The following is a 24,926-nucleotide window of genomic DNA, read 5'->3' on the forward strand; positions in this document are numbered from 1 at the left end:
AGGAATTAATTCATTGTCTTTGGCCTATAGGCAGTATTAACTGCTTTGCCTAAGGCACTGAATTACTAATTTTTTTATCCTCTTTCTAAACCATCTTCATTCTGTAAGGTTCATGCATGTTGTTGAGCTCTTGCGCACCAGTGCACTCCCACTGATGCTCTTTGACATAACTGTTGAGTACCTGAGACCCAAAGCTAGAAGTGCTTTTGGCTGGGTTTATCTGAGCCTGGATCTGTTTGACAAGCTTTTTACTTCCACAGCTAGAAAATATGCTTGGAGGAGATGAGAAGTTCCAGGAAAGAGTGACAGCACACCTGATACCCTGCATAGCTCAGTTTTCAGTGGCAATGGCAGATGATTCGCTTTGGAAACCACTGAACTACCACATCCTGCTGAAAATGAGGCACACTTCTCCTAAGGTTGGGAATTATGAGAATTTGAACTGGTTTTCTTTGTTGCATTAGAAAATGGGAACAGTGCCTCAAAAACCAGAAGTGGATTAGCCAAGTCATTGCTAAAATACTAGCCTAAATTAAAATACTGGTATTGTACTATGCTACTCCCAAGTTCTAGAGAGATGTATACTACATGGCCTTCTGCTCTTACTGTAAGCAGTCAATATTCCACATGTGGATATCTTCCATACTGTGTGGTTTGGGTTTTTTAAAGATTTGGTAGCTGTTGGAATAAGAGAAACTTATTAAGAGAAAGAAAGGGGCACTTTAGAGGGGGAACTGGAAGATAGGTTTTTTGTCAACCTTCAGACCTGTTTATTATATAGAGTTTTGTCAAGACTCTCCCATTTGACAGGTTGTATGTATTCAGGGGGAGTACTTGGTTTTTCATTGTACTGAGCTAAGTCATTCTGATACAGTAGAACAGAGTGGCATTGTAACAGGAAGTTAAGGACCATTATAATCAAGTAACTTCCAGCAACATACCTGCTTCTTCCAACCTATTTTTCCTTTGATATTACCTTAACCCACATGTTGAGATTTAAATTAGCTTAAAACTAGTTCCCTTCAGTAGGGAAAGCTAGTTTACAAACTTCTATGGAAAGAAGGCAGAAGTGGGGAGAAAACAGGGAACTATACTGTAATGTTCATTTCCTTAAAAAGATTATTGTTTTGGTTTAGGTCCGATTTGCTGCTCTGCTTGCTTTGGTAGAAGTTGCACAGAAACTGAAGGAGAACTACCTGGTCCTGCTACCAGAATCTATTCCATTCTTAGCTGAGCTCATGGAAGGTAATGTTCTAAAGTGGCATTAGTGAAGGCAGACAACTGGCCTATGACCAAAAAAGAATAAGGGCCACTTATTTCAAAGATTCAGAGAAGATGATTGCTATAATTGGTATAAATCTTAATAAATCTTACAAATTGGCATACGGTAGCTTAAACTGTGCAGGATGCAAACTGAAATGGATTGTATCCAACACACTCCTGAACTTCAGTTAAATTATGGTAGTTTCTTCAGTGTTATAGCCTGTGCACATCTCCCCAGTTGCATGTTTTAGATCAGTATTACAGTAGAAATAATTTGCCTGAGTCAGTGCCAAAATATTTTTAATAACTATTTCATACCTGGTGTTTGAAGACAGTTCTAGCCTTGACGAGTGATGAAGCCTTCTTAGGGTAGCTTTGTAATTACTATTCCACTTAACTCCTGCTTTCTTTCTTTTTCTAGATGAATGTGAAGAAGTTGAACAGCAATGTCAAAAGACAATTCAACAACTGGAAGTCATTTTGGGAGAACCACTCCAAAGCTACTTCTAAATTTATCCCCTTTGTTTTCATATTTTGTCTGATCGTGTTAGCTTCACACATGCAAGTGTTACAGGCAAACTGTGTCATACTAATTTTTATCAGAGCTAAGATCTTAACTTTTTAATAAAATATTGTAAGAATCTGGCTTTATCATTTCTGGATAGTTAGGGGACCTTTCCTTAACTGCTCTTTTCTTAACAGGGCAAAACTGGAGCAAGCTGTAAGCAAAGTCTGATAGCTGAGCACAGAGTGACAACATGCAAGACTTGCTGAATTCCACTGTGCTTGGAGTATGCAGTTACTATCCCCACAGAAGGGCCGTCATGCTACAATGTAAGCATGGTACTCACTGGACCCATGCACCGCAATCCTGACAATCTGCTTTTCTGTCATTTTTAGGGAAGTAAAAGTAAACTCACTGAAGATACTGAAAAGGAAGTTACAAAAACTAGGATCCTTCTAGGAGCTAAAGCTGGTTTTTAGTCTTTAAAGACTGCTACCGATTAGCTTCTTACTCACCTGAAGATCAAGAATAAATTCTTTGCTATGTTAATGAATCTACCAAAAAACTCACCACCTGTTTTGCACCAGGAGATGCTGGTTCATTACACTGCTAGCAAGAAAGGCACTCAGACTCTGTAAACGATGGTTTTAAAATGCAACTGGTTAGAGCTAACACTATAAAGAGGATAATGTTACATCCCCTCAGGTGCTGGGAACAGGCCTCTATTCAGGGTGCAGCATACCACACAGATCCCATCTGCAGAAAGGTTACCCCATCATGCTCATTCGTGCTCTTACAAGATTTTCTTAAAAGAAAACAACTATTAATCTTGTCTGATGCTGTCAAAAAAAAAAAAAAAAGGGTGTTCACATGAGAACTTCCTGCTGAACTCTTAGATAAAGGCAAGGATACACAAGTGGTGTAATTGCCATTACCGAGTGGGAGCTGCCTACCGAGTGGGAGCTGCCTACCGGCTCCTCTGTTACAATCAGCCAGCTAAGTTTATCCTGTGGCCAAGGGCTATGTACAGCACAATACTGCCCTGAAGGCCACACCAGCACAGCCGAGGCATAGGCCTACTCAGGTTAACTGGTCTGTGGATCACTAACTCCTTGATGTAGAACTGGTCCTCCAGTCAGGCTCACTATGCCACCTTGGAGATACTGGTAAGATAATAAGCAAAACAAGACAAAATATAGACCAAAAAGGCATTATAGCTACTTAGTTACACTTGGAGAAAAGCAGAGTTCACAAATGTTTTTATTTATGCTTTTTATACATTAAATCTGGTAATTTATCTTAAACAGTCTTTTAGGGTACAGCTTATTCTTGAAATTGCTTCACTCTTTTAGCAGCTGTTAAGATAAACAGGAACATCACTCAGGCATGTATTGACAGCCAGTAGCAACTTATTTTTAAAAATGAGTATAAAAATTAAGACTGACATTTGTATGGAAAACATTGAATAGGAACAGCTTGTTTCAGATAGGTAGTATTTTAATACAAGACAAGACAGAAAAAGGATCCATTCTCTATTCCACTGATAAGTATCTGAGTCTCATCTTGGCTGAAACCCTGCCTGGACTACCTGGGTTCACAGATTTTAAAAAAAAAAAGAAAAACACAAACATCTACTTCAGTCCCTGAGCAATCTCAACTCGGTTAGAAGCCGTTTCAGATCATACAACCTTTCAAAAGTTCACACAATTGGAACCAGCTAAATCATTTTCATTTGTTTCACTTTGGAAAACTAAAAGCTAGAAGTGCTGCTGTATGTTTGATTTAAACCGCTTATGTCACCTCCTGCTTATAAGTGTCAGAGAGGGTAGTGCTGCAGCTGCAGGCTAAGAAGCAAGATCAAATTCCTTCTTGTTTTTTGCTAGAACTGATGGGTCAACTGTTTGCTTAATCCAGCCTCAGTAAAAAGGTTATAGTTGCTAATATAAACTAAGAAGCAGAAGAGTGTATTTCATAATTTTAATGAATTATCAATTTCCCTTTTGGGGTAGATAACCATATCTTCAGATCCTCTTTCAGTCTTGTTTCTACTTCACAATACTGAATGTATGCTATCAAGAAATGCTGAGTAGTTAAACATATCAAGTGCAATTGTTAAACACAGTATGATGCAGCATTTTCATATTGCTAAGAGATTTAGCTGAGCAAAGACTTACTTAGCTTGCCAGGATACTGTAAACTAGAGGAGGATTTAATCTCACAGTTAGCAGTTCTGGTACTCGCCTAACTCAGAGAGGCAGATGCAGAAGCCTAGATAGATAAAGGCAGGCTCAGCGCAAGTCAGCGCCTGTTTGTACTTGACAAGGAGGCACTGTCATTAGAAGAGGTTTAATTCTTTTAGTAGTGATTGAAAAGAACTACCAGCTCCTCACATCTAACAATTGAACATCTCCCATGACTTCCACTACATTGATCTTTTCAAGTTGTTTAAAACGATGCTTGTACTCCAGAGTGTGAACACCATTAACAGCAACTTTGAACTGGTGGGCATCACAGAAAATGATCAGCTGAAAACCAAGAAGAGAAACAGTTAAGTTTTAAGCTTAGGTAAGACATGAAATACAACCTGATGATCTACCCTAGACTTGGGCAAGCCCTGCTTCTGTTACAAAGAATGTTTCATGCAAAAGAAACATTTTAAAAAGTGGAACTTCATTAAAATTCATAGAATCATAGAATAACTCAAGTTGGAAGGGACCAATAAGGATCATAGAGTCCAATTCAATTAAAATTCATTCTGAGCACAGGCTGAATTCTTGCAACTATTTAAAAAGAAAACTGTCATTAAAACCAAGTCAAATCTCTGCTCCCTATGGTCTCATTTAATCCTAAATATTCTCAAGACATTGAAATGCAGGAATAGCAGTTTTATTTAAACCTGTATGAGTGATATGACATTTAAGCACCACTGCTAATCCTTTTGGCAGAATTAGCAGTTTGATGCTATGTTTCTGTTAATCTTACCTCAAAGTACATCCCTGGACTGAAAGGGAAGTTGGCAACTTCCTTTTCTTCTTCTCCCCAGCTGTCATGAAGGTATGAGTTTCTCACAAAAACTTTATTTTTCATTCGGGGATTCAGATGTAACGCAATGTCCTTTGAGTCACTTGATTTCAGATTTATCACAAAGCTGGAAGATATTTTTTAAAAGTTCATTATACCAAGGGTTTATAAACGTGATGCAGTAGTCCATGCTATTTACCATGCCCTTAGCCAATACTCAGAACTGTTCTGGAGCCAGGGCCATGACTCACCTGAAGGACCAAGCAGGCAGTTAACATCCATTTGTCTCCTTCGCACAGAAACCTTTGCTGGAGGCAGCAAATGTAGGACATGACCCTGCTAGATCTGCTTCATCATTCACACCTTTCTGTTCATGTCTCAGCAAGGAGGTATTGAGCCAAGTGGGCCAAGTGCTGCTCCCCTACAGCACTAGGAAGCAGCGTTCGCACAGAAACAGACAGTGCTACTTGCTCCACCATCTCTTTCTCTTAACTCGGGCAGTGGAGAGTGGGAGGCTTTGTTTTACCTATTCTTTCTGCCAACAAAGTGGTTAGACTCTAAGGGAAAGTTTGAGGATTCTCTCCCTACATTTAAGATTGGTGGGACACCACACATACAAAGTGGTGCTTTGTAGGCAGTGCAGCTTGGCCCAGGCTGAACAAATACTCTGCAATCTCCAGACATGTCCACAGCACAGGGTTCCTAAAGGGGAGCTCTGGAGAAGAGTGATCAGAGGGAAGACTCATCCAAATTCAAATGAATGCTTCAACCTGTGGCAAAGACCTCACTGCATTTGAGGAAATATTCCGCCCCCCAAATCAGCTCCAGCTGTCAGATTATCTCCCTCTTTTCAGAAGCCTAGAATTGCTTAGTCCAGCTACGAAATACAGCAACAGCCACACTTCCAAACTGTGTGAAGTCTTCTTTTTCACCGAGAAAAAGGAACACCTACAACTGTGTGAACTGAGTGAAAGACATTAAATGAGTTACAAACTCTATAAAAATCTACACGTTTAAAAGCACAAACAGCAGGCAACCTGCAATGCTTTAACTAATACCCAAAAGCCTCTTCACTCATAAGCAGTGCATCCAGCACTTGAAATGTGCTATAAGCTTTTCAAGCCAAAAGAAGGAAAACAAATGCTACTATCTAAGTATTAATTATCCTACCCAATTCAAAGTGCATTCAAACTTTATTTATGAGATGTCAAAACCTTGGGTTCCGGTACTAACATGAACTCCAAGTGCTGTTCAGCTGCAGGGAAGGCATGTGCTCTGAGGAAGCAGGAGTGCAATGCATTCACACAGCGTAAAAAGCATGCTTCTCATCATCTGCACTAATTGCTTCATTTTTAGGCATGTTTCTGCAGAGCCAAAACCACCCTTCAAGCAAAGAGCATGCTGAAGCACAGACATTTCCTCAGCTCCATCTTGACTGTGTTGCACTTCCCTTTCCACGCCCCCCCCCCCCCTTCAAATCACATTGGGAAAATAAATGCCTGCTTTGCAACCCGTTGTTCCTAATTTGCTATCAAAATTATAGCTCATAGTCCCCTACCAGCTTTCATCACTCAGTTGTTATCAGTTAGGCACCTTCATGCTTATACAGTCTGCAAGAAGGCCGTCTCAGAAGTATTCAGATTAACGTTGTAACAGGCAGGATTTGAGCACACCCGCAACTCATCTAACTCACTCACTCATTTTCCATCTACTACTGCCAGTTCCCTTACTCTTGGACCTCTTCAGAATAAAAGCTGTCTTTGTACAATATGTATGGTCACATGCCTTGCACAATGGAAACCCTGAACAGACACACAACATTCTGAATGATGCAGATTTAGTAGGTAAGACACTCAGGTTTTATCTTCGCTTTTCACAACGAAGATGCTGTTTTAAGTCCTCTCTAAAGCGGTATCCTGCAGGTTTCTGAGAAAACTGCACTGTAGTTTCAGATTATTCCAGATGCAAAGTTGCAAGTAAGAATATACTGAGGCAATGTAAAAGCCTATTCATTCTCAAGAGTAGCTCAGTTACACAGCAGAAAAAAATTAGTAACACTTACCTCTTTGGGTTTTTATTCACTTCTCCTTTAATGGCAACTGTGCATCCTGGACGAAGCGCAGTATCAAGTTTCCCAACGTAAGGAACTCCCTGGAAGTACACCACCAATAAAAATTTTGACTGTGACTTACTTTTTTCAATATACAAGCTGAGCGTTACTATGGCAGGAAGAAATTTGGCCTACAATTGCTAATCTGCACTTATAGCTAAAGTTATTCCTACCGACATGTTCTGGGATACTAATACTATAGGAGAAAAGCTATAAAGGGAAAAAAAAGGTGAGCACAAAAAAAAAAAAAAAAAGGTAAGCACAAAACTCCCTGCACTAATTTAAATTTATATCATATAATTATTCAGATACAGACATCCCAACATCTCCTCTGAAAGCCTCAGTTATGGTTTAAAGAATTAAGACTCATGCTAGGTGTGTAGTCTCACAGTTGCGTAAGTACTAGAAGAAGGGTCACCGAGTATTCTGTCCTCCTGACACACTGTTCATAATGATAGATAGTGCAAGTATTTTGCCTTTTTTTCGTTGTTAGAAGTTATTTTGATCAGGGAAAAGGAGTGAACAGAGAAGTACTTTGCCTTTATTTTTTTGTTGAAGTTCACCACTTGCAAATGACAATATTGCATGTTACTTGGTTTTGAAAAGAAGACTGATGAAGTCCACATATTCTATTTGTATATATTCCTGGCTTCCAACCCCTTTTCAGTTTGAGCGTGGTCCTTATTCCAGCCTGGATACTGTCCACTAGAGCTTTTTGCAAAAAGATGAGCACTCACTCTGTCTATGGTTCATGCTAGCTGGGTGCGAATTCCAACCCTAAGGTGCGATGCTTGCACCCAGCCACCTGAAGTGTACAGAGGGTAAGCATGGATCTGTCAGCAAGAGGAAGATGTAGCCAGATAGGTTCTGAGATACACACATGAACATAAGGCCATTTGGCATAATATCACTGCAGAATACTTTTTGTTTTGTAGGTATTCCCTAAGGCGGAGAAAACTAAGTATGCTTATTTGAAAAAAGTTTTTAATGTGAATTGGTCTTTTAAAACTTCAGGTACCTCAATTTTATTTCTCTGTTTATGGCTGTGAATGCTGTGTTTATCTTTTGGGTTTTCTAAATGATTTAACAAATAGCCTCACTTTTACTAGCAGCAGCAAAGAGGACTACTCTCTACAAAACCTCACTGATGATCATCTCCCAGTAGATTCTCGATTCCCTTGTTCTGTGCATGTTTTTTTCATAACTAAGATGTTTTTATTTTGATTTTTTTTACTCTTCACATTTGCCACAAGTCTACACGAGACACTTACAAATTGTGAACCATCTGGCATTTCCCCCTACAAGAGAAAACAAACAGCATTAACCAGCTTATCAGACAACAGGGAGATTCATTCAAGCTTTTACAAACATACGTACATTTTCTGTGTTTATCTTTGTTACTCCTAGAGATGATAGCTGAGAGCCTTGTAAAGACTGCAGAAAGAGAGACATTTAGGTGTCATTGCTAACATCATAGAACATAAAGTTGGTTTAGAACCATGTAAGAATCTGTGCTGCTTTGAAGGGTGAACAGTTAACATGGAAATCTAGGGCTATGGTAAAGAAAAAGATAGCCATGCAGGGGGCCTTGGGATTCTAAGCAGTCCCCTGCATCCCTGTCCCTTCTCAGGGGAAGGACAGATGAGCAACATGGCCATGCAGAGATACAGTTCCAGCCTAGCCCTGGCAGATTGTGTCTCCAGCTTGTTTACTTCAATACCAGCCTCCATCTTCCTCCTCAGAAGAATATATTGGAAGCAAAGACAAAAAGAAAACAATCGCCCTTCTCCATTCCTTTCTTCCCCAAAAGATACAGCACCAGCAGCCACAGACTAAAGCAACTCTGTTCTGGTTTGTGTTTGGGACAGAAAACAACCTACAGCACCTGCTTGCCCCCCAAGCTCTTCTCGGAGTCAGTCCTCCAAGACCAGGACTCAGACAGCTCGGAAGTAACACTATTCTGGCAACATGCCCAAGGCCAAGTGATGGGGCCCATAAAAGTCTGTCCATAGGCTTTGAAAATGATCAGTGACTAGACGTGTTTTTAAAAGCTTAGACCCCATTTCGTTCAGGCCCAAACCTCCACCTTCTATCAACACAGTAATTACTCTGCTGACCTGAGTTAGACCCGACCTTTGGCAGCAAGAGACCCAAGCACTGCCCAGTGTAGTGAGGATGGGGCAGAAGAGACCCAGAATCTTACATCAGAGTAGGTAGGCTGCTTTAGCGAGTGGCAGGAAGAAAGGAAAAGGCATTCAACTTCTGTATCACCCTGGAATTTATCACCTCCTGTTTCTGCTCTAAAACCTACCCTTTCAAAGCAGAAGGATCTCTCTATCTGTACAGGGGAAAACATTGTTCAACTCCTCCCTGTTCGTTTACTTTCTCTAGCAGAGCTGGCAGCTGAGAGGGAGCACAGCACTGCCTTTGCTTTAAATTCACTGCAGTTTGCTCCAAGTGCAAGTCAAGCCACAAAGTCTTCAAGAAAGGACACCTCTTCTCACCCCCCAGAAATAAACGTACTTCTACTTATCACTTCATTCAACAATTCAGTCATTTTAGCAGGAAAAACAGGGTTATGCAGTTGTAGCTGTGGCTGAACTTGCCATTTGTAAGCCAAGCAACAAGTTACAGCTGTGGTTGAACTTGTCACTTAGAAGCACGGAATACTGAGAGTTCAGTTTGGAGCTCCTACAATATTTGAAAAAGTCTAATTCATTCCTAGATCCAGTATCCAATCAATTCTTATACCATCTATCCTGTTAATTTTGTAAGCTGTAAACTTTGTCACCCTTTTGCCCGTAACCTGAAGAATAAAACACAGAGATCCTCACATGAGACTCGCATATTGAAATGTGGGGAAAAAAATCTCATTACTGACGTTAGGCTGTGTAGCTGCTTTTCTTTACTTCCTTTTCACCATAAATCCTACTCTGAATTTTATTAAGACAGAGAAAAGGAACAAGTCAGCTGTCTATATAACTTACATTAGAAACAAAATCTATTGTTTTGATCTGCACTTTGCCATATATTCCAAGAGTATCTATTCTTCCAAGGCTAATTCTGTGGTTGTAGAGCAGCAAGTGCTTCTTGTTTACAGTCACCTAAAGAGACAGGGAACAAAATAGGAAAATTGTATTAAACATACACTACACCAGCCGTGTATCAAATTGTATGCTTGTATCTCTGGTTTACACTGCTTTGGTACAGATGCAGGGAGTGTCCTAGCAATTTCAGAGCAACTAAGTTCAGCTCATCCATGATCCAGTCTCCTTCCATCACTACAAGGGAGATTTATTTGCCTACAATAAAATTCACATTCCACACCTTTTGTTTCTATCACCTGATCATTTACCAGTGTGGTATTACCAATCTAATAGAATCTATTATTGCAGTCTAACAGAGCAAGACAAATACACCTCACATGTTTCCTCCAAGAGGACTGTCCTACTCTAGTCACACAACAGGTTCACCCTAAGGTCAGCCCTTTGTACGTAAGAAGGGAAGGGTGGAGTAGCCATTAGCCATGGCAGGAAGTTACTTGCCTGCTCATCCAACTTAGAGGATGGCAATACAAAATTAAAGGTCTGATTTACTTAGCACTTCTTTAAAGAAAACTTCTAAACTTTTCTGTAGTTAGACTATACTTAGGTAACACAGAAACCAAGGCTTCCAACTATTTATTGTAAGTATACAAAATATCTCTCTTTTATTGGCCTGACAACTGGCTATAGATAAAGAATCAAATCAACTCAGACTCACCTGGAATTTATCCTTTAAAATCATGATGACAATCTCAAATGACTTCCCTTTTTGAAAGGGCATCTCGTAAGTGATCTCCTCCCAGCCCCATTTTTCCCTCTCCAGTGTGTTGCAAACAATGCAGCCAGACCTTTTGAAGCGGGGGTTGAAATGAAACGCCACATCAGCTCGAGGCTTTGTGCTGCTGCCACACTGTAAATCCACCTGGAACCTAATCATAAAAATAAGACAAACCACATTCAGCTCAGTCTGTTAAGAAATCACCTCAAAGTTTGATACACTTGTGTTTTACTGTGGAGCCTCAGAACAGGCAGACACAATGAGTGTTGTTGGATAAGGAAAAAAACCAAACACATACTTGTCCAACTCCTACGCATTTGTGAAAGGTTCTTCCATGACTTACTGCAATGAATTAAAATATTTAAGTATTTATTTAATGGTCATCATTCATATCATATAAGCTCCACACCTACTGTGTTCACCGTCTTCCTTCCCAGCATCTTTAGTAGAACAACCAAATGAATCTTGGGCAGTCAGGGAACAGAACCCCCATACTGGGCATATGCACTAGTTCATACCTCCTTATCCCTGTCTAAGTTAATTCCTTCATGCAACACATTCAGTTATCAATTTTGTTAGTCTCAGATAACCTCTTTAGACAAGCAGACATATGCTATGACAGGGGAAAAAAATTGCCAAAGCAGGCAAAGCAAAAAGCAAGAAGAAAGGATCCGCAGAAAGCAAAAAATCCGTTCATCCTCCGCTGCTCATCACAAAGCTTTCATTAACCACTTAAGCCTGTCTTCACTCTGACACTATCACAAGGATTTAGATCAAGCCTTTGTGTGCCATCTTAAGCAGGACCCCTGGAAACATTTTATCCATTACGTTCTTGTTCACATGGTGACACTGCAAAAAGTGACACGGTAGCCACTACCTGTCTGCATCATCAAGAACAGTCCCATGTATCATAATCAGCTCTCCAGGTACAAGGCCACCAAGTATTGTGCCGACATATGGAATAATCTAGAAGAGGGGGGGGAAAAAAAAAGAAGAAAAAAAAGATTCAAATAACATTTTGTGATGGAGGCAAAAAAGCCCACAATAGTTCTAAAAATAACATTCTAATACTTAATTATGTGGTGCTCTAGCACATTAAAAGAAACACAGCTAGCATTCCATTTAAATGAAAGAGTAGAAAAGCACTAAATACCCACCACAACGGAAAGAAAAAACCCAGCAGATTTTCACCTATGAAAACCAAGCTTCTCAGACAAAATTAATACTGAAATTTCCAGCCTCCATTCCTATCTCTCAAGGAGTGGTAATATTTTATTGTCTCACTTTTAATAGAGTATAAAGAAGATTCACTTCAAATTAGGTCATTGCCAAGGGCTGACTATTATCAGCCCTTTGCTGGTAGCAGGAGGCACCTTCCACAACCCTTCTAACCCCAGATCACAGCAGCTGCCTTTTTGCTTGTTCTTGCTCCATTTTGGAAAATAGTGATGGGAAGAGACTATGTCACAGAGTGTCTTGTTAGTAAAAACTACACAACAAATGCCACAAAATACTTTACCCTAATGAGCTAAGAACTGCAAGGTGCACTGAAATAGCCCTGTTCACTGGTCTTGGTCTTCATGGTATCTATGGTATGCAGTCTGGCTCAAAGCCTGCCTATTTTTTCTTCCTTATCAATAGCTGGAGAAGATAACACATGCACGGTATACTAAACTGAAATGGCAACACAGTAGGAGTTGTTAAACTATATAAGGGGACATGTCAGTTAAAACAAAAGCCCCAAACACCCCAGCACAGCTCTCTGGCAAAGGCTCAGATATGCTGACAGAAGAACTACCCTGACCATCAGCTGGTACACCCAGCATTTCAGGGAGAGAAGGGGAGCACCTTAACAGAAAACTGTGGAAGTTCACAGGAGACTGATCTGAAAGCAAAGCTATAAGTCTGCATCTGATCACATGTGCTTTAGATTGAAAAAGGAAGTAAATGGTAGCAAATGCAACATTTGCTCTGGTTAACAGAGAAAAATTTCTGCCAAGGTTGTTTTGGGTTTTTTTTTTTTCCCCCCAAAATCCCTGATCTATGGAACTGCATATAAGATTTTAGGATACCTTAGAAATGAAACATCAATTGCAAACAAGAGTTCCAGTAATTTAACAACAAAAAATGAACAGACTGGAAATACAACTCTTGAATGGAATAACGGACCATAAAAGGACAAGTTGAGATTTTTATTTTTTAAATATGTATGTATCATCATGCAAAAAAGGAAGATGTAAAAAGGGGATGTGTTTGCTGACACCTTGTGAATTTGTGAGGAGGGAAGGGGGAATGACAGCAAAAATTGTCTAAATCCACAGTGTTGATCATTTCTGCCAGTAGATACACATCCTTTTCTGCCCTCTTTCCACTTCCCTTCTCAGCTACCCACACATTGCACAAAACCTGATTTGCAGTCGTCTTCTACATCAGGCAAAACAGACTTAAAGAACTTGCTTCTCAAGCATAAGCTCACAAATGGTCGAGTTGTTTTAAGTCTCATATATTTTTATTGGCTTAAGCAGTTGCAGTAGAGGAGGACCAAAATGTGAAATTAAGTGTTAAAAGTGAAAGAATATATAGGCTGAAATCCCTTTGCTTACTGGTAGTAGCTTGGTTCCTTAATATACAAGCTGTACACAAGAGGCTTATTTTTATTCAAAGAATAAGAACAGTAATAATAAATAAGAAAAAATGTATCTTGATTATTTTAGATTTAACACACTGCTCCGAAGGGGTAGTAGCTCCGAGTAATACAGTAGAGTAATAAATCACCAGTTTGGTCTCCAAAGATAAACCAGAGAAACATACAGATGCAGGCCAGGGATGCTGGGACTTAACCACTCTAGTGGATCAAAGTTATTTACCCCTGGAAGAGAAGCTGTGGCAAAAACACTTCTTTACATTCAAAAGGATGCATTTATTTAAGGGAAAAGAAGGTTGGCCTTCTGAGATCAACTCTTCAAAGGCTCAGACATGGAATCTGCAAGGCCATAATAGAGCATTTCCTGGGTGCAATACTACAGACTTAATGAGGCTTTGTCATCACAGAATGTGCCTGTAATTTCCTCACATCTCAAGACATTCTTCTACTAATTTTTCCTCATTTATTAAGAGTCATGCTTGTGACATCACATGATCTACAAGCATCCCAGCTCTCTTCCAGATCTCCAAAAATTACCTCTGAAGCCAATTGGTCAATGTCAACTGAATTTGAGAGGTCTCGAAGATCCAAGTTCTTTCTAATATCTGCTAGTTTTCATAAAACAAGAGGACAGATTACAGTCTTATAGAGGAAAGGACTGTGATAACACAGCTTTCATCCAGCTTGCTGGGTAGCGGACAGCTGCCCCATCAGGTGGGGCATGACAACATTTCTTGCCAGATGGGTGGAGTAAAGGGCATGAAGAGGGAAGCAGGATTTTCTGGATGATTCAGAATAGTACAGTAATGAAGAAATACATCTGTCGTGGTTTAACCCCAGCCAGCAACTAAGCACCACACAGACGCTCACTCACTTCCCCCCCCGCCCTGCAGTGGGATGGGGGAGAGAATCAGGGAAAAAAAAGTAAAACTTGTGGGTGGAGATAAGAACAATTTAATAGGACAGAAAGGAAGAAAATAATAATTATAACAATAATAAAATGACAATAATAAAAATTACAGAATTGGAATATCCAAAACAAGTGATGCACAATGCAATTGCTCACCACTCACCAACCGATGCCTAGTTAGTTCCCGAGCAGCGATCTGCCCCCCTACCCAACCAACACCCCCAGTTTATATACTGGGCATGACATCACACAGTATGGATTACCTCGTTAGCCAGTTTGGGTCAGCTGTCCTGGCTGTGTCCCCTCCCAACTTCTTGTGCCCCTCCAGCCTTCTTGCTGGCTAGGCATGAGAAGCTGAAAACTCCTTGACTTAGTCTAAACATTACTTAGCAACAACTGAAAACATCAGTGTGTTATCAACATTCTTCTCATACTAAATCCAAGACACAACACTATACCAGCTACTAGAAAGAAAAGTAACTCTACCCCAGCCAAAACCAGGACAACATCTCAGACTCAAACCTGTAATAAAGCTCTTAAGTTTTATTGCTCATGGAACAATTCACTGAAACAGTGAAATCTTCATAGCCTGCCCCCCTCCATCCAGGTGATAGAATCACAGAAGGGCTGAGGTTGGAAGACACCTCTGGTGTCTCTAGCCCAATGCCTTGATCAAAGCAATGTCAGATAGAGCAGGTTGCTCATGGCCTTGTCTGGAGGCTGTCCTGAGGTCATCGGCACAATCTTTCCCAACTCTGCCTCCATATTCCAACCCCAAATACTCACTCATATTCCCACCTTAGGCTCTTGATGCCTAAGCCCTAGTTTACCCCTTTATATCCTCCAGCCTGGTTTTGTCACCCATCATACTCATCAGTCCCCTTGCAGCCACCCAGTTTTGCTGAACTCTTACTCTCTCCCTTACACAGATTATTTGTCCTAAACACCTCCTAATCCTCCTTTTCATACCTCCTCTCCCACCAAAATCCCCACCTACCAACTTTCATCCTCCCTTTCCTTTTACAGTTCAGTCCTTCCACCTTCTAGTTAATCTCCACACAGCTTTCCTTCCTCTCCCAGCTGGGTTCTTTCTGGTGAAGAAAGCTGAAGGTATTCCCCCATCATCCCTAACTCTATCCACTTTGCAAGCAGTGACCATATAGTGCGATTGAACAATCAAGATTCACTGAGGGCACAGGTGTGTATCAGTGCAAAGTCGCAATAGATAAGGAAGTCCTGTGCAGATCTCTGCTACTATACAATCCACATAGATACTTTACAGACTTTAATATTTTTAAAGAGTTCTAGCACAGAATGTTAAAAATACTATTTTCTGCAAACTCAGAGGAACCACCTTTTTAAAGATACAAGAAAAAACACAGCTCCAGCCCACCCCTTTAGCCACATGCCAGTGTCAGGCCGCTGCCCCAGATCATGAGAATACTAGAGTTTTTCCGAGAAAGTCTCCAGAGTCTAAGCTAGGCAAACAACATTCCGCCAAACCCACTCTCTGCAATTGCTGAATCACGTTAGCTCAAGTCTTTCCTACAAAACAGGATTTATTGTAGGGTAAGATATCAACTACTGAAAAAGATTCCAAGTTTAATTGCTCAGACTGAAGGTACAAGCACAACAACAACAAAAAAAAACATTTCACAAGGGCTGCCAGGCACCACTCGTGTTTACAGAGAATCAGGAGTGAAAACGCTGCTTATCATATTTTCACCTTTGATCCAGCACATTCTGCAAAAGTGCCAGACATCAATATAAGCTGTATGAAAAAGGAGGACCCTCCAAGGCCGACAGAACTTCGTCCTGTTGTGGGAGGACGTCCATTTTCTTACAGCACAATTTCTGAACACCACCAGCTCCTAGTGTCACCTGTGACATTCTCCCTCAAATGCCTGAGCGATAGATACAACAAGTTCTCAGTAACATCCCTCACTGTGCAAAACAGTATGAGTCCTAACTATCAACATACAACAGCAGAGTCCCATTTCCCAAGGAAGAAGTTGTTGACGTGATAGGGGAGTTACCGGGTTACTGATTGTCTTCCGTGGTCCATCCAAGGACATCATCTTCCCTCCTTCAGTTTAAGTTTGTCAGTTCTGTGTGACCACTGCTGGGGCGTATTTAAAGGACTCACTGGTTAGGCAGCACCAAAGGAGGGATCCCTTCGACAAAACAAAACTTTAATGAGAAAGAAACGAAAGTGAAACTACATTAAGTGAAACCGTCCAAGGTATAACTTTAAACAGCACAAGACAGGATGCAAACATCTTTCCTTTCCAAGAAATTTGCTGGAGTTTTGAAATACGAAAATTAAAGGCTTGCTTAAAGAAATAAGGTGCCACTCTAACAAGGGACAGTGCACTAGGGTACACAATGTCATCAGCAGCTTCCTGATATTACATATACTGAGACAGAAACCCACATAAAAATCATCATTGTACAGGGGAACACTGATGGGAAATCAAGACCAAAGCAAACAATAATTCTGCCTTTAGCATCAGAAAGTCCAATAGCAGACCCAAAAAAATGAAACCCAGACCTACAACCCAGTGTCCAGCAGCCTGCCAACTGAACTTCCCTGGGTGTGCAACAGCAACCTAGATCCTGCTGAAAGAGGATCCTGGAACAGAGCCGACTGTCAGTCTTGGCAGACCAGGTGGCACTATGGCAAAGTGACAGGTTGAGGGTTTTTTTGTTTGGTTATTAGTTTTTTATTGAAAAAGTCACAATACAAGGGAAAGCTGCAATTCAGGCTCTGTTTGACAAAATGAAAGATGGCCATGCAACTGCAAGGTTCTCCTGTAACCTTGTCAGAAGAACCACTGCCAGTACACGTTATGCCAAATCTTAAGTCTGCAACACTGTTAAGCTAAGGTTTCCTGACTATACTTGTAGAACTGAAACAGGTATGTATGCTTTCCTGTTATCTCACACGTTGCAAAACAGCGGAAAACCTCTTCAATAAAAACCCACGAAAACAGAAAGGCCAACAACCAGCTATTGCACTGTCCCGCTGTGGCAGGCAGAAAATATCCTTCATGAAGGTAACTGAGGTTAGACTTTATAATCAAAGCTAGATTTTACACCAAGGCAAACAAGACTCCTGCAAAGACAATAAGCAAGGTCCCTCCCGGATATCCGCAAGCAATTAAAACTACAAAACACCAGCGGCGTCCCCCCGCCTCCGGCTATAAACCCAACACTACAACACGCTAGAAGGACACAGGACTAGTCTCACCAAGCAGTAAAACACGAAACCGCGACCGCTTCAGCCATAACGTGCTCCGAGGAAGCCCCGGCTCCACAGAGAGCCTCCTTCAGCCGGGCCCGCCGCGCAGCAGCCCCTCCTCCCCGACAGGCAGACACACGCGGGGGGGGGTGGGGGGGGAAGGTTACCGATGCCGTTACCCGCCCCCCGCTCCCCCTTTATCGGCACAACGTACCTCCGTGACTAGCAGCCCCGCGGGCTGAGGCCTGCCGCCGCTGCCATCCTCCCCCGCTCCGCCCCGGCCCCTCCCAGCGGCTTCCGGCCGCCGCCAACGTCACCGCGCACGGCGAGCCCCGCGCGCCCGCCCCGGCCCCGCGGGGTCCTCCGGGCCCGCCGCGGCGGCGGTGGCCCCTCGGCCCGTCCGTCCGTCCGTCCGTCCTTCCTGCTTTCCTTCAGTCCCTCCCCAGCAGCCGCTCCCCGCCTGCCGCGGCCGAGGGCTGCGCGGGGAGCTCACCGCTTCTGGGCCTGCTCCCGACCCGCGGCCAGGGCCTGTCCGGGAGCCGCGGGGCCCTGACCCGCTGCTCCGGCACGTCCCCCGCGGGCTGCGATGTACCGGCGGTGAAGTAACGACTTGGCCGCCAAGTTCATTCAGCTCCTTAACGCTACCGCAGGCTTCCCCTGCGAACCCTTCGCTTCCTCGGTGATCGGTGTTTTCCTCTGTAGGTCCCTCGCTACAGCCTAACCCCATCTCCTCCCGGCGAGACCCGTCTCCGGGGACCAGACCCACACGCGGTTTTCAAAGCCGACTGGGTCATTTGTCGCGTTTCTGAAACCTGGAAATCTTACACCCGCTCACCCCAGGCTGTGCTTTTACCCTCCCCTTCCCTCACAGGCTTCACCGACTGTGGTTTTGGCTGTCTGGGGCTAGTAAGCAGATAGGGCAATGAAGTCCCTCGTAGTTTTACTGCTTGCGATGTGTAGCAATAAGCTGCTCAGAGAGGAACTACTTAAAGCTCCCCTGTTGATACGCTGGATGGGGAAAAGATGAGGACAAAAATAAAGGTTGCAATAGAAAAGGCCCACAAAATTGTATCCCTGTATCCCATTCAATTACAGGCATTACAGTATTTCTTTGCCTTGCAGGAAGCAGTGCACATGGCTATACCAAAGTTAGAATGGCACTCAGCCACTCGTCACAAAGACCATTTTAATATCTTGGCTAAATAATACCCAGTCTCCTCTTCTACAATGAACCAGCACAAAAACCCCATACCAAATCATATCTACTTGCTAGAGTTCTGCTAATAGTTGTAGGATTGCTGCTTTAAAGGGTACATCAGCTTAGCTGTATCGGATTTGAAGGATTCATTCACAGAAAGGTATAACATTTCTTTTGATGAGAACTGCAGAAGAGCTATTCAAATTAAAGAGCAGCAAAGCAGATTGCTTGGGGAAAGATACCTGTATTGGGTTTGTGTGGCAAGGTTTTGGTAGTGGGGGGGTTACAGGGGTGGCTTCTGTGAGAAGCTGCTAGAAGCTTCCCCCATGTCCGACAAAGCCAATGCCAGCCAGCTCTAAGATGGACCCGCCGCCGGCCAAGGCCGAGCCCATCAGCGATAGTGGTTAGAGCCTCTGGGATAACATTTTTAAGAAGGAAAAAAAGTTGCAGGGGGCACAGAAATGGCAGCCAGAGAGCAGAGTGAGAACATGTAAGAGAAACAACCCTGGAGACCCCCAGGTCAGTGAAGAAGGAGGGGAGGAGATGCTCTAGGTGCCGGAGCAGAGATTCCCCTGCAGCCCGTGGGGAAGACCATGGTGAGGCAGGCTGTCCCCCTGCAGCCCAGGGAGGTCCACGGTGGAGCAGATCTCCACCTGCAGCCCGGGGAGGACCCCACACCGGAGCAGGTAGGTGCCCGAAGGAGACTGTGACTCTGTGGGAACCCCATGCTGGAGCAGGCTCCTGGCAGGACCTGTGGCCCCGTCGAGAGAGGAGCCCACGCTGGAGCGGGTTTTCTGGCAGGAATTGTGACCCCACGGGGGACCCACGCTGGAGCAGTCTGTGCCTGAAGGACTGCAGCCCATGGAAGGGACCCACACTGGAGCAGTTTGTGAAGAACTGCAGCCTGTGGGAAGGACCCATGCTGAAGAAGTTTGTGGAGAACTATCTCCTGTGGGAGGGACCCCACGCTGGAGCAGGGAAAGAGTGTGAGGAGTCCTGCCGCTGAAAAGGATGAAGCAGCAGAAACAGCGTGTGATGAACTGACTGTAAACCCCATTCCCCATCCCCCTGCGCTGCTGGGGGGTAGGTAGAAAATCCGAGAGTGAAGCTGTGCCCAGGAAGAAGGGCAGGGTGGAGGGAAGGTGTTTTGAGCTTTGGTTTTATTTCTCATTACCTTACTCTGGTTGATTGGCAATAAATTAAGTTAATTCTCCCCAAGTTGAGTCTGTTTTGCCCGTGACGGTAATTGGTTGAGTGATCTCCCCCTGCCCCTATCGTGACCCACAAGCCCTTTGTTATACTTTCTCTCCCCTGTCCAGCTGAGGAGGGGGGAGTGATAGAACAGCTTTGGTGGGCACCTGGTGTCCAGCCAGGGTCAACCCACCACAATCCCTTAGAATCAGGCATGGTTTTGAGAGAGGACCAAGAACTATTGTCTATAGTTGGGTCATAGCAAAAAGCCTGCTATTCAATTGCTCTACAAACTTCCACTGCACCGGCCTGCATTGCAGCAAGGCAGTCAAAGTAGGCTACTAGTCCTCATTAAGAAACCTGCCCAGTGAAAGTTACTCTCAGCTAATCTTTTTTATACTGTTGTGTGGTACCAGAATAACTGTAATTTCTTCCCTTAGTTAATACAGTACTACAGGCCACAGGAGTAAAGCCTCTCACACACCGTACTGTTCAGCAGAAATTTTATGTGTAAGGACTTCATACGATCTCAAAAACCTGACAGTGTTGTGTCTTCCATAGCTCTTAATTAGTTACAAGTTAATCAGTGGCCTTCCATAACTCTTCCTTGATATGTCAATACTTAGCTTGAGATCATTCAGATCTTCCAGTTTTCACTTTAAAGCCTAAATGCACAAATCTTACAAATCAGAGGGAACAAAATAAAAAGCCTTTTTTTTTTTTATAATGTGCTTACCCATTCAAAAGCTTAAAATGCTACTGCTACTTCAGAAACTAGTAAGTAGTCTATTTTTTTGTTGCAATGCCTGCTTTTTAAATCAAAAGGTTGAGGAGAAGCATAAAAGCAAACAAGATACAGATTAGGTATGAGGGCCAAAGGACAAACGAGTTACAAGAAGTCACTGGTCCTTTTGAAAACCAATTATAGGCCATATAACCCGTAAAACATACTCACCCCTTCTTTTTTAAATCGGTGACACAATGCTCTAGGATTCTGAAAGTAGTCAGGATCACTTTCCATTTTCATTGCAACAGATACCAGAGCAAACCTGTGCTATGCCTGCCCTGTCTGCCCCCCCCAAAGATGATCATGCCACAGTCTACACAAACATAGTGCCTCAGTCCCTACCTACCTATGGAGATAAAAAGCAAGAAACACCATGCATCTGTGCAAACCAAAAAACTGTGTGATGTTCTCCAAACTAGAGACTGTGACCAAACCCAAGATCCTTAGGACTACACCTTCACGCCTTAGCTACACCGTCATTCTCACTGCAGTTGCCTTTGGATCTCCCGGTTGTGTCTCTGCAGTTACAGGTGGGCTCTCTTGCCCTCAGCATTGCTCCATTTTCAAGGGAGAAATGAGAGGGCTGTAGTATCACCTCTCACCACGAGATGGTAGGTGTTTTCTGATGGTTAGATGGCAACAAGCTTTTAATATACCTTTGAGTTGGTGAACTCAGCTTCAGAGAAAAGTAAAGACAAAAGTAAATTAGGACAAAAAAATCTAATAAACTATTTATGGGATCGTGAATAAACTGAAGCTTGAGAGGAGTGGGGGAAGCTCACATATACTGGGCACAAACATGAAAGAACCCCTCAGCTTAGACTCAAGATGCTAGTGTAAGGATTTGCGTGCCCCTTTCTTATTCTTATCCTGGCTCTTCCTGTTAAGAAACTTTTTAGTTGTGTAAATGTGTTTTATGTCATCAACAACATGAAACTTTGGTTATTTTTACAGACAAAAAACATTCCCAAACTAAATATTGGGTAATTCTGAAGCAAACTCATAATAAAAAAAAAGCACCTTTATGCGGATACGTAAGGTTGCGTTATCTGTCTGTATTGGGTTTGTGTGGTGGGTTTTGGTAGCAGGAGAGGGGGGCTACAGGGGTGGCTCCTGTGAGAAGCTGCTAGAATCTTCCCGAGGTCCAAGTCAGACCCGCTGCTGGCGAAGGAAAAAAAAACTTCTGGAAAACCTGCAGCAAACAGAGGAGGGGGATGTAAGAGCAACAACTCTGCAGACAGCAAGGTCACTGAAGAAGGAAGGGGAAGAGGTGTGCCGGAGGAGAGGATGCCCCTGCAGCCCGTGGTGAGATGGCAGGCTGTCCCCCCCCCAGCCCATGGAGGTGAAAGGGGGAACAGATGCCCCCGAAGATGGCCGTGACTCCATGGGAAAGCCCGCGCTGGAGCAGTCTGTGCCTGAAGGACTGCAGCCCACAGAAGGGACCCACACTGGAGCAGTTCAAGAAGAACTGCAGCCCATGGGAAGGACTCACATTGGAGAAGTTTGTGGAGAACTGTCTCCCGTGGGAGGGACCCCACGCTGGAGCAGGGGAAGAGTGTGAGGAGTCCTGCCCCTGAGGAGGAAGGAGCGGCAGAGATGGTGTGTGATGAACTGACCCCAACCCCCCCTTCCCCCTGCGCTGCTGGGGGGGAGAACATAGAGAAAATTGGGAGTGAAGTTGAGCTGGGAAGGAGGGAGGGGTGGGGGGAAGGTGTTTTTAAGATTTGGTTTTATTTCTCATTATCCTACTCTGATTTGACTGGTAACACATTAAATTGATTTTGTTTTTTTTCCCCAAGTCGAGTCTGTTTTGCCCGTACCCATAACTGGTGAGCGATCCCTGCCTGCCCTTGTCTCAACCCACAAGCCTTTCGTTACATTTTCTCCTCCCCATCCCACCAGGGGTAGGAGTAAGCAAGCAGCTGGGTGGTGCTTTGTTGCTGGCTGGGCCTAAACCACGACACCATCTCATGCTGTACACAGATACACAGAACACATTTATTCTCCAACTTACTAGCACATCTGGCCTTTTGTTTGGAATTTTCTCAAAAAAAGTAGAAAGATGCAGCTGTAAGTAACTAAGATTTTCAGTCAAGGAAACTGTTTCTATACATAAATCAGAGGAAAGAGAAAGTCAACACCATAGACATTACGTCTTACTGATTATTTCTGACAGAAGCTACTTCTTTCTCATCTCTTCTCCAATTTTAATCCTCATCTTCATAGCACTGTGAAGGCCAGTAAACAAAGCCTGAACAAACCCAGCACACCAATACATTTTCTTGTCGGAGTTCAAAAAGGCCAAAGCCAACCTTGCTGATCCCATCCTAACAAGACTTGCACTGCTTTATCTTTCTGACATTTAAGATTCTTTGATGCAACTCTGATTACCACAGTAACAAATATACATTTACCCCAATGACCTGCCTTTGAAATCAAGAATCACCACCCTACAAAGGTAAAATACAGAGATCAAACCAACTAGTAAGTCTGCCTGGCTGTTTTAATTGCCCCTGCCCCAACAGAAGGTACAGGTAAGCCTTTCCCAGGTCTGTCAGTTCCTCTTTGCCACCAGTTCTTCTAAGATGACTCAATCCCAGTTCCTGGCCAAGGTACAGGCTTACAAGTACTACAGACTCCACCTTTCCAAATAAATTCTTCTTAGTGCTCCTCATATTCAGCCTGTCTGACCAGTAGATCCATACCTTCCCTACCCAGCTAAGGCTAGCAACTGACCATAGCCATGCAATCAGGACTAGCTGAGCTCAGGGGCAAGGAAAAGCACTTTTCTGTCAAAACACGCAACAAGCCCAAGTCCTCATTTAATGCCGCTCTGCTCTACTGTCCAAAACTGACACAAAACTTAAGACTTACAAGATATATTGAAATTAGTTATGAATAACTAATTGCTTTTCCTTCATGGATAGAGCACATGATATGCTGCAAAAATTACAGAAGTAGGCTGCTCTTTATATTATTATAAATGCCATGCACTTTCTTTGACCTTGTTTTAAACAATTCTGCTGTCCTACAAATAATTTCCAATTATGTCTAGCCACGAGTCAACAGTGTTACCCTAACTGAAACCACCATAAGGCAGAATTTACATTTTTTTCCACTTGCTAACAGCTTGACTTGGAACTGTGGGAGGCAGTCAGTTTGAGACAGTGAAAAACATGCAGTCTTTTGCATGAAGCACAGCCCAGACTGAGCTGCCACTCTCCATTATTCAGCAGTGATTCAGGAAGAAGTATGGTTTACAGTTTCTTCACAAGTTACTTCCAAGCAAGCACCTGGGGCCATGCTGTCTACCCTATCCTTCATGGTACGCTTCCAAAGGGCAGCCACAAATCCATCTTGCATTCCTCTCCACAGATCAAAAGGAAGTGCATGCAGCAAGGCAACTGGATACTGTCACCATTCTGTTGGGGATGCCCCATAGTTGACCTTACAGCAAAACTAGGGGCTCCTAGAGCACAGGACTGTACCTTTGCTGTTGAAGAACAGTTATTAGGCTCACCATGTCGTAGGTAAAGCTGCAGGAATGAAAGAATGTATTGGTTTGGACATCTTCATAGAAGCTGAAGTGGGTAGGAAGGGCCACTGATTATCCTGCAGGCATAGAGATGGCAGCCAAAGAACTGGAAATCCCTCAAGGGAAAGTGGGTCTTGTATGTGAATAGGAGAAAGATATAATGGAACAAAACTGATAGTCTAGTTGAGCATTTTCAGTGTCCATGTGATACTCTAACCTTCATTACCATATTGGTTATTAATTCAGGAAGAGTTCACCCAGTGTAGGTTTCATACCTCCCTATAGTTAGTAATTCCGCTGCAAGTTTCTAGATAAACATCTTTGTTCATCATCTTATCAAAATTAACTCATTTTTCATATGGAAAAGATTAAAAAAAGTGCATCTTCCTTCCTTGAACAGCAGTATCTGTCACAAGCATAGGTGCTTTAAGACACCATGAATCTTGTATACAAGATGGTTTTTTACACAGCAGAACTAGTTGATAGCTCAGTGGTTCCAAGGTGACTGGTGAGAAGGAAAACAGTTGTTTTCCTAGCTGTAATAAAAACAAATACAATAAAGTCAAACATTGACAATCTATATTTCTTCTAAAAATAGTATACATCATAACAGAAGATATAAGAATAAACTGAACACTCAGACCCAGTATCTTGTAAACAGATATAAAACTAATAAAAGTGTGTACATCTCAATTCATG

General features: G+C 42.9%; 2 protein-coding genes across 13 annotated transcripts in view; one reads left to right on the forward strand and one right to left on the reverse strand.

The window, feature by feature from the left end:
• The window catches only part of HEATR1 (HEAT repeat containing 1), a 40,680-nt gene extending 38,776 nt beyond the window's left edge, over window positions 1-1,904 (forward strand). For 2 of the 4 annotated variants that reach the window (XM_052806835.1, XM_052806836.1), the window contains exons 43-45: window positions 261-419; window positions 1,137-1,245; window positions 1,685-1,904. In XM_052806835.1, coding sequence (XP_052662795.1) covers window positions 261-419; window positions 1,137-1,245; window positions 1,685-1,773 — 357 coding nt within the window. In that variant the 3' untranslated portion in view covers window positions 1,774-1,904. Of the gene's footprint in view, window positions 1-260; window positions 420-1,136; window positions 1,246-1,684 lie in introns of those variants that run through there. The other 2 variants (XR_008238094.1, XR_008238095.1) reach the window with 1 other exon arrangement.
• A 1,106-nt stretch (window positions 1,905-3,010) lies between these two features.
• On the reverse strand, window positions 3,011-17,819 carry LGALS8 (galectin 8). Of its 9 annotated transcripts, none has more exons than XM_052806840.1 (10): window positions 17,731-17,819; window positions 16,312-16,449; window positions 11,599-11,687; window positions 10,662-10,872; window positions 9,887-10,003; window positions 8,277-8,333; window positions 8,171-8,197; window positions 6,852-6,940; window positions 4,751-4,916; window positions 3,011-4,293 (listed from the first exon to the last, which is right to left on the reverse strand). In XM_052806840.1, the coding sequence occupies exons 2-10, from the start codon at window positions 16,351-16,353 to the stop codon at window positions 4,144-4,146; spliced, it is 948 nt and encodes a 315-aa protein (XP_052662800.1). In that variant the 5' UTR covers window positions 16,354-16,449; window positions 17,731-17,819; the 3' UTR covers window positions 3,011-4,143. The 9 variants fall into 9 exon arrangements, with proteins under 9 accessions (XP_052662800.1, XP_052662799.1, XP_052662798.1 ...); XM_052806839.1 differs by having other exon boundaries at window positions 16,312-16,465; window positions 17,731-17,807; XM_052806838.1 differs by lacking the exon at window positions 17,731-17,819 and adding an exon at window positions 17,526-17,640 and having other exon boundaries at window positions 16,312-16,465.
• Window positions 17,820-24,926: the final 7,107 nt, after the last annotated feature.

The sequence above is a fragment of the Harpia harpyja genome, chromosome 13, assembly GCF_026419915.1.
Source record: "Harpia harpyja isolate bHarHar1 chromosome 13, bHarHar1 primary haplotype, whole genome shotgun sequence".
Taxonomy (NCBI): Eukaryota; Metazoa; Chordata; class Aves; order Accipitriformes; family Accipitridae; genus Harpia; species Harpia harpyja.